This window comes from Formica exsecta, unplaced genomic scaffold, assembly GCF_003651465.1.
Source record: "Formica exsecta isolate Colony F162 unplaced genomic scaffold, ASM365146v1 scaffold62, whole genome shotgun sequence".
NCBI classification, from domain to species: domain Eukaryota; kingdom Metazoa; phylum Arthropoda; class Insecta; order Hymenoptera; family Formicidae; genus Formica; species Formica exsecta.
The window spans coordinates 176,063-189,831 of NW_021853381.1; the positions used below are offsets into that span (position 1 = coordinate 176,063).

The 13,769-nt window shown below is 33.9% G+C and overlaps 1 protein-coding gene across 1 annotated transcript in view; it reads right to left on the minus strand.

Moving 5' to 3' along the window:
- Positions 1-13,769, minus strand: part of LOC115242726 (basement membrane-specific heparan sulfate proteoglycan core protein-like) — a 154,754-nt gene that overhangs the window by 101,239 nt on the left and 39,746 nt on the right. Inside the window, 6 exon segments of the mRNA XM_029819240.1 lie at positions 528-692; positions 1,290-1,450; positions 1,547-1,715; positions 2,249-2,429; positions 2,669-2,844; positions 2,994-3,147. Coding sequence (XP_029675100.1) covers positions 528-692; positions 1,290-1,450; positions 1,547-1,715; positions 2,249-2,429; positions 2,669-2,844; positions 2,994-3,147 — 1,006 coding nt within the window.

Here is a 13,769-nt window from a genome sequence, read left to right on the forward strand (position 1 = left end):
TAATAATTATATTACGTTTTACATTAATTATATTTGTGTTGATTTTTTTTATTCTTCTAAATTATATATTATAATTTTGTAAATATATATATATTAATTATATTCCAAAAACTTACTTAAATGTAAAATACCGTGTGTGCTTTGTTAATTAAACAGAGTTGAAAAACACGCATTTAACATACATACAATAAATAATTTAAAGTTTATATAAAACACTCTCTATCTGTTGGTCTCCAAAATTATTCTATATAATGATATTTTGTACTTGATTATAAATTAAGAGAATTATAAATGAATCATGCAAAGTAAATCTACTATGAAGCTATGTTTACAGCTATGTAATAACGTACCGTATATCTGTACATAGGCCACACATCCTGACTTTCATTAAGAGAAGAGAATAAAAATGCGTATTTTACATATAAGCGCTATGAACAAGCCGCGAGTTTGAGAAGTATTATTGTAAAGTTTCGTTTTCCTCGCGAGAAGATGATTACATAGTGCGGATTCAAGTCCTGCGTACTTACCCTCGCTCGTTCTATTTAGCGAATCTGTCGGGCAATTATCCTCATCGGAACCGTCATTGCATTGTAATATGCCGTCGCAGCGCGATTCTAACGGCACACATTCGCCGCTTCTACATCTTAATTCGGCCGTTTGATCGCATTCCGGCTGGTCGCTCTTCTCCCTGGCTGTATCCGGATGTCGTGTGTCGTATTTGTGTGCATTCGTGGAGTAGGCAGAATAAGTGGTTCGTGGCGCCAACGTGTTTATTTTAAAGGAGATTTAAAACAAGAATATTTAATGAGAACAAAAGAAAATTAATCGAGAAAAATTTTGAAGTTAAAATAAAAAGAAAATAATAATAGTAAATTTAATAAAAACTGAATAAAAGATAAATCTAATTAAGTAATTAAATATTGTAAAACTTGTAGATGAATCTTGCAAGCGATTTGAGACAAAGATATCGTTCTTCATGCATCTACTCATATCAATGTTTTAACATTTTAAACCGGAATGATCGATTTTAGCTTTCGATGTTAGATATATTATCTTCGCGATTGTTTCGTGCAAATAATATTTTGTGCATAGCCATTAATCAATTCCGACCGTTGAGAAGTCGATCATTTGATATTCACCAGATCTTCGCATTTATTGTATTCAGACTTTTCGCAAGAGCTCACGGCATCGCGCAAAGTTGAAACAAATTACGAAGTTGAGTCTCGAAAGCTTTAACGTGAAATCGATCATTTCCAGAGTCGTCAGGCGGTAGTCATATGTGGAAATACCTTGGAATATCCTGAACGTGAATCCCTCCGGACCTACTTGGATACCGTCTAAAGAATGATACTGCAACTGTTGATCTAGGATGGCACGCACCTCAAGCTCGTCCGTGAACGTCGAACCAATGTCTAAGGTAACTTGTGACGTAAATGCGTCAGAAGTTGGTCTACAAGCATAATTTAATTATTTAGTAAAATAGAAAGATATGATATTTTAGTAATATTATACGAAGGCGAAATTAATAGTAGATAATTATACTCACGATATCTTGACGACGCTGGCGAAATGATGGTATCCCGGAATGTAACGATTGTACAAGTTCTCGAGGGCATGCGTGAGATTGCCACTCAATTCTCGATATTCAGGACTGTTCCTGTCAGAGTACTCTCGTCTGTACGGCTCGCCGACTGTCAATGTTATCCGGTAAAATCCTATCAAAGAGAAAATTAGTAATGAGTAATCGATCCCTTAAAAATGAATCATACACAAACGCATACGCAATGACGCTTTTTTTTATTATAAAGAATGCTCTGTGATGCTATTAAAATATTGCTTTTGTTTTTTTCAGTTCGTTTTTGCGTTTATGTACATTCTAGAATTGATATAAAAGGACGTATACTTATTTCGAGAACATAATAAATTTTTCGAGAATTGATCTGAATAAATAATCAGCGTTAAATAATCAGTGTTAAATAATCAGCTCTGTATTAAATAATGCAATTAGTATTAATATGTATAAATATTCTTTGATTCGATCGATCTATTTTATATTGCGTAAGTGGTACATTTTAAGATAAAGCTGCCAATTTCTTGCTTCGATATTATGAGAATATCGAAATAATTTCTTTTGGAAAGTTTTTGATTTCTATATTAATAAAATGTTATGTGTGCAATAAATAAACTGTTACAACAATTCTCTTTTAGTTTTTTAGTTTTTTGGATCTATACAAAATTAGAAACTTACGTGCTTTTCCGTCAACATTGTGATGTTGGTTTATTATGTTTGGATGATGGCCCAATTCTTCTCTCTCTTCGTTCGCGCTGCCTTCGAGCTCTCCTGAACCGGCCAAATCTTCGTCATCGGAATTCCCATATGTTATCGGTATTCTTTGACTTTCCGCGACGTTGCTTATCTCATTATCATGCTATAAAAAGAATAATATTTTCATATAAATAATATTTTCATGGAGATAAATAAATGTGAATCATTTGAAGAAAATCTAAAAGCACAAACGTTTATATATATAAATCTTGTTATAACGTATAATATTATTATCATGTTATAGTAGCATTTTCTAGATAAAAAATATCACACAATCTAATTAAACACGATAAACAGATGAGATAATAAAAAGTAAAATATTTTTAAAAGAATTTTTCATACTTCGTCGTCTTCTTCGTCGTTGTCCTCGTCCTTTTCAAGGGTCAACCTTTCGATACCAATACTCGTTTCGGCACTTGGTGTTTCAGGTTGATCGAGAGTATGATTTCCTTCATTTCCACCGAGATGGCCGTTTAAGATGACCGAGTTGTCAAATGTTTGATCTTGATCTTGATCTTCTTTTTGGAATGGAATTGAACAATCGAAAAATTAGACTAATGTAAATATTTTCAACAATATATTTTAATATGATAGAAAATTTACAAAATAATATAACGGTGCGGATTTAGTTTCTTCTAATTACATTTTATTAAGAAAAAATTAATACCTGGCGACGCTTGCGTTGTTGTCGATGGTGCGGAAAATAAATCGAAGAATCCTCTCTTTATCCTATGAAGAAGGGTTTCGTCCTGATGCGTTTCGATCATTGGCGCTTGAACCGCGGGTTGTTTACCCTCCGGATCGAAAATCAGGTCATCATCCTGAAAAAAACCAATAAAAATTGTAGATCTTGAATCTTTGAAAGAAATCGGTAAGATTATTCTTATCTCGATAACGATTATAATATGCAAATATAATGTCCCAATTAATCTATTCAATCGTTTCGTCGTTGCAGAGAACAAGCACCCTCATAAGCTTTTTTTTATAAAACATTAAATTCGAAATCTGATTTTTTCGCGTTTGAAATAGTTTCGAGAACATCCCCTGCATTTGTTACAATTTTTTTCGCTTTATGACAAATTCATAAGTCACTATCTCGTTGGACGCCCCGCCGAAAGCCGGATAACCATATGTGCCCGCACGCGCGCGAACAGCAGTGGCACGTACGTGTAAGAGATCCTCGAGCGTGTATATCGCCAAGTATCCTCACGTGTCCCTCATAAAGAACCAATTCTCACCTAAACACACGATATAAATTCAGGATCGTCGAGCCATTCTGCCGGCGCGTCGTGATTCCGTAAGAATCGCGCGACCGGCAAACTGCCCAGGATTCGAGTGCGGGTCAATGACGTTGCCCGTACGGGATGAAAATAGAGAACTGAGCATACCATATAGCGAGGTATAAGCCAGAAAAGCCAACCGAAATAACGTATCGTTATGGGTGAATATCTGACGAGTCCAGGAGGTTACGTACGGTTCGTCCGATTATGCAAGCGCGTCTCCGTTATAATGTAAGTATGAATAATACACTGAATATGCCGCCCAGAAAGACCCTACATAGGCGTATGACGTTTCTTATACAAATAAAAAATATAAGTGCATTTATTAATGATCAATTAACGGGATAACGTGAGTAAATTCGTTTTCACGATTATAGCAAAGTATAGTTTAATCGAATAAAATAAAGGAAAAGTTATTCTCCAAAATTAAATTTATAACAAAATTTGAAATTAAAATTAACGTCTAATATTTTTAATTTCTCTCTACACGTCTCTTTTCCTTCTTATAAATATATAAAATTTAATTAATTTAATGAAAATTGATGTTAATAAATCGAGATATATTAAAATAAGTTCTTAATTTACATAACTGTTGGCTACTTTTAATAGAACGATTTTCGCGGGGGAACGAGACAGGTGTTTCGTTTTTTAATGCGGCGTCTATGCACGTGTGTACAAAGCGTGTGACGCTGTGACACGTGAGCGGAACTGGCGTGTCTTTTTCACGAGACTGAGTTCGTGCACCGGTAATGAAGTTTAAATCGCGTCAGACGAGATGTATTATTACTGTGGTGCATTTACACGCCGCGTCGGGCATCATTTAAAGATTCGCATGCAACATCCAACACACTCGCATGCACTTACAAGAAAACCGTACTCTCTCGTGCATGCACGTGCCGTCTAAATGTGAGTGCGAAACGGCGCGTACGCGTTACATAACTTTAAACTCGGTTTTAACGAGGCTAACGACACGATGGTATGTTTATTAATCCGCGTCTGAGTCAATCTAAACATTCGCTGCAACGCGAAACAATCTTCTCTTTTCGATTAGAAACACATCTCGTTAAAAGAAAGATAATATCAAAATAAAAACACAGATTTCTATATATGACTGCTAATAGCGATGTGACAGGTGAAGCTTTCCCTCCAAAAATAAGTATGGATTAATAGCCTGGTAATATTTTGCCCAATTGTAAATGGCTGCCTGTCACATCGCTGTTCTAACAGTCTAGATATAATATAGAAGCTGTGTATAAAAGATATATATAGGTATATACAATATTATTATCCTAATTTCAGATTAATTGCTCTTTTATCTCATTGTTTAAATAAGTGATCTTAAAATATTCATCTCTCAAGCATTAACAATCGTAAGCAGTGTGCGATTCGAGAAAAACGCGACAACGCCCATCGTGCACTCTTTTATCTCATTGTTTAAAGTGATCTTAAAATATTCATCTCTCAAGCATTAACAATCGTAAGCAGTGTGCGATTCGAGAAAAACGCGACAACGCCCATCGTGCCCGTTGTTTCGAAATTGCGGAAGTCCGGACTTAGCGGGTCGCAGATAAAACGCACTGCGAGAGACCATTTTAGATCGCGATAACGACCATGATGCGCGGCACATCCTGCCAGAAAACAGCCGGTACATTGTTCGCACATACAGTTTTATTACAGGCAATTTAACGAGATTCGGTCCGCATTTAAATTGCCCTTTAAACAATTACAGCATTGCGCGCACCATATCATTATCGGCTAATAGCGAGCATATAGATTTTACAAATGGACGAAATTATTGAGTATCCTCGCCATGGATATTTTAATCAATTCACTAATTATCGAAATAAATATATAATAAAATATAGTAAAATAAATATACAATCAGTATTCGCAAAGTTATCTCAATATACATAATGAAAGAAGTGCAATATATATTTAATAAAATATCACAGATATCACTGATTATTGTATTATTTTAAATAATTAGAGAGTTAATTTTTTTTTTAAATAATTACATATTATCCAGCAAATATCTAATGTTGCGAAAATGTCTGTAAATATATCCTCTCATATTTTAATGTGTTTCACTATTGTAAATTTCAATATTAAAGCTAATAGATGTGCGAGGTTTTTGCGGCCGTAAAGCGTTAAACGAGAGTCTGCCAATAACGAGAGTATAAATCGGCCGACGAGGTCGAACGTCATAATAGAGAGCTCTTCGGGAAAAATAAAGAATCTGACCACGAGAAAAGCGCGCAGCATCGGTGCCCCCGAGACGCGGAACTTTGTTATTCCGAGCAAGTTTTACACGGGATTCTGCAGCTAAGTCCACTCTATGATCCTTTCACGGCAACTACGTGCTCATACTTCGACAAAACATCGCCCCTATAGTCCGAAATCCTTAAAATGCATGGGAAATACGTGTTGGCGCAGGTTAAGTAGCCCTAGGAAATTCGTCCTGCGTCGAGCAGGTCCGAAGAACTTCGGAGGGCTTTACGATGGCAAAGTTGCCAGAGACATAAGATGCACAATTAACATTCTAATATTCATCTTTTTTCTTCTCTCAACGCGTTTTACCTTGATGAATGGTGCATGAGAGATCAGAATGATTCGACGAATTGTATTTCGTAATTACCCAAAAACTTTCATTGCCATATGCGGTCACTTCGAACCGGAGCTCGCCCTGGAATATGCGGCACGTCGATGACTATACAAGGTAATGCATAAGACAAAAGAAAAATGTAGTGGTAATGATATATGAATCTGAAAAATATTTGAATTTCCGAAAAGGCAATTCAATCGTATAGTTACATAATACTAAATGATAGATATATAAAATAGCATATATATATATATATATATATATATATGTATAAATTGTAAGGTTTCTGCTCAGAATTAGTAAAATTGAATGTATAAGGTATAAAATATTACGCATACTCATCCAGGTGGCACGTTTTGTCTAACTCAATTTCTTAGTTCTATTTTATATCATTTTGATCTCATTTGAAAGATAATTTAATTCTCTACAACTTGTGTTTCAGTACTTTTTGTTAAAAAACGCATATTTTGCATATTTTCCTTAATATTTATAAAAATGTATAAAATAACCGTGATTTCAGAGATTTTTGGGCGTTAACTTTTTAAGAAAGCATTTTTCGATCTATGTTTATAGGAAACTTTTTGTTCAGAATTAAATTTCTTATAAAATCTGAAAGTCTGGCCGGAACGTTTGGGCCCACTCTGTATATCCCTTGACATATACGTGATAACATTTCTTGTCCAATTTCTATCACCGAAATATCGCACACAGTTGCATAATGTGGTACAATGATAAGAATCGATACCGCGTACGAATTTGACAATATTTTCACCATTATTGTTTTTCTTCTCATTGATACAATTCTATATTACCCGTATGTGTTATCGAATCATCGTATGTAGGCTATCTTCGTTTGTTCACATGCTGACGTGCGCGTGAGATAACAGATGTATATCTCTTACACAGTGCTTTCAACTGGCCGCAGTCAAAACACTTTTTTACATAATCATACCGATAACAGAAGAGGTATATTTAAAGAATGAGATACTTACGACTTTTTTAATGGTATCAAACGAAAAGGTTGATGCAAATCAAATATATTAAGAGAGAAACTGAATAGGTTTCGACTAAGGTTTCTCTAAGAAGAAATCGTATACTAATCGGTATAATATTGAATAATAAAGAAAAATAACTCCAAAAGAATAGAAGAGCAAATAAGAAACACAAGATAAGTATCGCGGCCTGTTACAAAAAAAAATTTTATACAAGTCAGATTTATATAATAATAGATGACTCAAATTTTGAAAATATAAATAGCCTCAGATTTTTTCTTTTTAATTTATATAATTGCAGATTGATGAAACTTGATGTTTTTCCGCAGTATATTATTTTTATTATTTTATTAATTATGTAATTATGTAACTGCTGTTGTCCGAAAGAGTGAGAGCATCGCATTACATATTTTATGTTTTGTATTAATACTGATAATGTTTTGCGATCAAAATACTTGCAATCTATAGGTCAAAGCGTACAGCAGATAATCAGCGACCTATAAAAGTTTGTAAATTTTTAGCACATAAAAATTAAAGACGAACCAATGCAGAATAATAATTTAAAAATTTATTACAAGCATAAGGATTTCCTATTTTCTTTTTTTTTCCGATATACATATATATCAAATATATTCATTTATTATAAACGCTATCATTTTTTTTTTATTTTAGTTAGAATATCATACAATATAATTATAATGAAATACAGAGTAAAAGTATGATATGCATATATAATTTGATTCTACATTTTATTTTATTCTTATAGCAGTTATTTTTAATATATTAAGTAAGTCTCAAGAGGAAATTGTACTTTTTATAATGCAAGAATATTTTTAGTAAATAGATTATACATAGAGAGATTTTTCAATAATGCCCCAGTTCTACATAAGAATATTTTATCTGAGAGATATAATTATTAAATAATAGTTATTAATATCTCACTAACATACTATGCGTATATATATGACGCTGTTTGCAATATAATGATGCAACATAATGCACTAATTATTATTAATGTGACTAATATCAAAGATCTATCCATCAACTGACTTTATTAAACTGACTGTTAAAATTACAGTGTCTGTATAGAACAGCTTTGTGTGATTTAGTAGCGTCGAAGGCTGCGTCCTAAGAAGAAAAAAAGTGCTCAAAGGTCAAGATCCAGCACGTACGAGGCAGGTCGGAACGAAGAAATCCCTCCAATTTGAGGGACTTCTCCGAGGCTTCGACTTAACGAATATATATGTCCAGTCTTTCGCGTCCTCCAGGACGTGTAAAAGAGAAAAGCGATATGACACAGGAAGAACGAAGTCGATAAGAAGAAGAGAAGAGGTGATAGCGAACGGAAGAGAGAAGGACGAAGGAAAGGGGAGTGAGATGTTGGCCGATCGTTCTTTGTCTTAAGCCATGCTATATTAATGCGAAGAACATGTTACATGGAGTGGAATAAAGGGGTGGCAGCAGAGAGAGGGGGAGGAAAAAGGGTGGCATCGTCGCGCGAAAAAGAAGAGCGGCATCGTGCAGAATACTAAGGAGGGTCACACACGCTCGTCGACTCTGCGTCCAGGATGGAAGGACAGAAGGGGATGGCCTAGTCATTTAACCTCGCCTTTGCATTTTAACAGCTTCTCACCGCAGGAACAAGTCCTTCCACCCGAAAGAGACCGAGTTTGACGATCAGTTAAATAATGTATCAATAAATAATTACATAACAATTGGAAATGACGAAGAATTGTCATATTTTATTACTAATTCGTTAAAAGTGAAGCAAATTATAGCAAAAAGAAAACAATTTTTTTCACCATAAATTTTTCAAGCGCAGCTTTTACAGCGCAAACACTGATAGATGCGAGTTTTTGCCGCATTGATGAACGTGGCTATAATTTTACACGTTATTCAAATCAATCGTGATGTAACAAATTGAAAATGAAGAAATAAAGAAACGAATAAAATAAAGCAATCCGTAAAAGGCGTGCCTTTTAGCCCGATACAGATCGACATTTTGATATATTATATATCACACGTACAGGGGTAGAAGAACTAAAAATCGTGTGTACTAGTAGATGTTTACAGATAACGCACGCGCGCTTAATTCCCAACATCGATAAGCGGATCCACGAGAGTTTGTGGGACCACCGAAGCAAGGATGATCTTATATGAACCTTCATATCCTCGCGTTTTAGAAGACGACGCGTTCAAATAATTCCGGCTCGACCAAATATCCCAATCCTCTCTCGGCCATGGCCGCGAAATTGCGGAAATCATCTCGGTCCGATTTCCCGAGAAGAATGCGACGTCGATTCTCTCACAGTGGCTAACAAACCCGCGGGCTGCGATCTGTCACTCGCACGTCAACCCCTCGACACCGGAAAAAGCGCATTAACCAGGTTTGAGGAGTTTTCAGTTTCGTCGACAATTCTTTCGCGAGGAAGATCTTGAATGAGATATTAATTCCTTTACAATTACAACGAGAACCGTCTCTTTCATATTATTAATTCTTAATTAAATGTTGTTAAATTTAGTCATATCGCAACATGGATAATTGTGAAATGTCTAAGATAAACGATATAAATATTGTTGCAAATAATGATCTTTATTTATCTCTCTTCTCGCGTCTGTGTTTGATATTTTGTGAATCCGTAAGCATAATTTTAAATTCCCCCTTTTTTAATTTTGTCAATTTTAATGATAAATACGAGGAAAACACGCGATTACATTTATCATAGGCGGATACAGATCAGAGTATGTTTGTTAACACTAATTTACTTAAAAAATTATTTTGAAAAGGATATCTTATTCAGAAGTTTGCTAAAATTTGCCAAAATTAATCAATAGAACCATTAGAGACGGTCAAGACAAAATTTAAAAATATCAGATTTTCTCCATTACATCATCGTTATTATATATGCATAGATTCATCGCACGATATCTCAAATACCATATCGTTTATTCTTTAATGGTATTTATCGATTTCTTCCAACCATCACATACACGTACACACACATACATATGGATTATAAATAATTCTTTTAATAACTAAGAATAGCGCGTTATATGTTAAATTAATTCGCATTATTCATTCGTATTATTCATTTATGATATTAAAATAATACTTTCGTGTGACATTTAAATGACAAATTTTTATCACACTTTTAAAAATTAATTGTGTGGCTAAATCGCACAATCTCTCTTTATCGTTATTTTTATAAACTTGCATTATGAAATAAAATTCTTTTTTAATCGATAACACAAACCGATAAAAAAAAATTTTTTTCAAGTGATTCTAATCAGAGTAAATGTTTCTTATAAATTTTCGGCCACACAAAACAATGCCGCTGTCCAAATTACTCTATCACATCAGGTTTTAAAGTTATTTTAAATTTTAAAATAAAAAATCATTGGTTTCTCATCTTAAAATTCAAAATAACTTTAAAACCTGACATAATGAAGCAATTTGGACAGCGGCATTGTTTTGTGTGGCCGAAAATCTATAAGAAACGCTTACTGTGATTAGAATTATTTGACAAAAATTTTTTTTTGTCGACCTGTGTAATTATGTATAATAGTTGTATAATATTTTTATTCGTAAAAAGACAAACACAATTGTATTAATACATAAAGATAGAAAATTTTTAGTTTAATTGATCGATATCTGCCATTTTTCATCTCTTGTCGCTTAAGCGGTGTCTGCCTGTTTTTTCCAGCATCTCACGGATGAAACCCGAAGCGACGAGTGACGCAGGCTCAACAAATTACGAAACTCCACTAACCACTTACTACCCCAACGAGAACGCTCTCACATGTCGTTTGTTACGATCTACTGTGCACCCGTTTCCCTATAAAAGTAATGCGTTAAGCGTCATTTCGACCACTCGAGAGGGGTGTAAATTGCACAACTACCCCCGATTGTATTCGCGGAGATTTGTTTTCCAAGATTTAATTCTCGATTGCTAGGGTTAACTTTTGGTAAAGTAACTCCTATAGTGTAAATCCAGAGGTACCGTCTATATTTTCTCAGTAAAATTTTATATGTTATGCACATTCTCAAATATTAAAAAAATTTCAACGTTTCCTATATTTATTAAATATTTGTTAAATGTTAGCTTGTAGCATTTAAATACTTATATATTAAATTAGTCGAATAATTTCTTTGATTATTAGATATGATTTGCTTAAAAATATTCAAATAATTCATACAGTATTTTAAAACTGATGTGAAAAAGTGGAGAGAGAGAGATTATTTTTTATAAAATTTATAGTAAATTACTGAAAATAAAGGATTATATATTTGTGAATTCAGCGAAAATATATAATAAAATATTATACTCTTCTCTGTTCTGAATAGAATTTTTAAATAGATTTGGAATAGAATTTTAATTTAAAGCTCAGAGTCTACGCGGTAAGAAATCAAATTTAAAAAGTTGTGAAAACATAATGATCTTAATTTTCCTTAAGGAAAAGTTGATGTCAAATCTCAAAAAAGGATGCTACGCGTATATTTATGCGTCAAAATTTCGGGACGTTTTGTATATACAGGGTGTCCCCAATTTAAATGTCAAAACTTTAGGAGCGTGTAGGGGACCGATAAACTAAGACAAAAAGTCCTTTAAAGATTTGCTCGTTTTTGCTTCGTTTTGAAGAAAAACGCAAAAAATGAAACAAATAATTTTCACCAAAAAACTTAAAACAACACTAAAATTATTAGATTTATCAAAAAGTATTATAAAATAAAAATTGTAGAACATGGAATAAAGAAAAGAGAGCGAGTTAAAATCCTCCTGAGGTAAAATTAGAGGATTGTAGATAAATACGCGACAACGCGAAACTTTGTTTCTAATCTAATTTTACCTTAGGAGGATTTTAACTCACTCTCTTTTCTTAATTCCATATTCTACAATTTTTATTTTGTAATACTTTTTGATAAATCTAATAATTTTAGTGTTGTTTTAAGTTTTTTAGTGAAAATTATTTGTTTCATTTTTTACGATTTTCTTCAAAACGAAGCAAAAACGAGCAAATCTCTAAAGGACTGTTTGTCTTAGTTTATCGGTCCCCTACACGCTCCTAAAGTTTTGACATTTAAATTGGGGACACCCTGTATATTTAATTGTTTTTATAACGCTTAATAAAGGAGTTATTATTGAGTAAAGTCTGGCCAACCAGCGCCGATCTTTAGCCGGGCGCACGTCGGTAAGCCGCGCGCCTGGTAGTATGCGGCGGTGCACACTTCACGACGCGCGGCTCACTGACGTGCGCCTGGTTAAAACTTTACTCAATAATGACTCCTTTATTAAACGTTATAAAAAAAATGGCTCAGGACTTTTCGTCTCAGTTTTTGGTAAGGAATAATGCTATGTACTTAGTAGGCGGTCACCCTGTATATGTATAGAGGAAATTCAAATAATAAGTGAGTAAAGAGATAATCGTGACGCTTTAATGGAAGCTTAGATATCAAAGTGATCATTTCTTATGGGTAAACGAGGTATCTCGAGTTGATGAGTCAGCCAGCGGATGTATCTTCTTACGAGGCTTAGGTCGGAGCGGCTAATAAGTTTGCTCGAGTTATCAATCTGGACCACGTGACAGTGTCGAGGGTCGCAGTATTTCAATCTGTCAATCTCACATGCTCTGCTTTTTGCCCGCTTATTCTTTTGTACATGTCATTGAAACTCAATCCTTGTTTTCCCGTTAGCAAAAGGCGTAAGCATCAAAGTGAAAATAACATCATGATTAAATATGTGAATTCACGGCTATAAATATTATTTTCCACACACACGACACACTTTATTTAAATATAAAACCATATTAGTAATTATTATGAGCATTTATTATAAGACAATACTGCAAGAATTGCAAATATACAATCTAGAAGGAAAACAAAACAGGCGGAAAATAATAAAATTCCCATGTCACTTTTTTAATTACGCACTCGCCATGCAACACCGTTAATTTAATCGTGCGATCTTACGCGTCGGTACGCTAATTGTTTATCGTGTAACTTGATTTTTAATTGATGCCACGGTACCAGACAATATCAGATAAATACTGGAAAACGTGAAAATTCTAATTTTCGATTCTTGAGAGATTGGATTCGAGAAAACTTAACGGAACCTTGATTACGATCTGAGAATATGTTCATTTACTTAATCTATCCGTCATCATAGTTCTTGTTATCTTGCCATTTTCTCGCGGTCAATTATCAACGCCAGAAATGGAAGCTGCGGTGTAACCACGGTACAAATTTTATAAATACCACAGTAGAACAGTGCAGTTACTGTCGGCTTTCCTTATTGCGCTAAGATCGGCTGGAAGGAATAAACGTGAATTATACGAGGCGGCACGAAATATTAAATCGTATGTTGTGAATTTAGAGGCGACAGTTCCGATGTTACAGGCGAATAACTTGCAGAATTATCGCCTGATAAATCTCACGCACCAAGATACACGATAGACATTTTTTTTCAATATTTTAAGTAAACGTATGCCGTACAATCTATTTTCTGAGCGCAATTATTTTGCAAATTTAGATATTTTTAAATAATTATAATACATTTTTTGTTTATTATTAT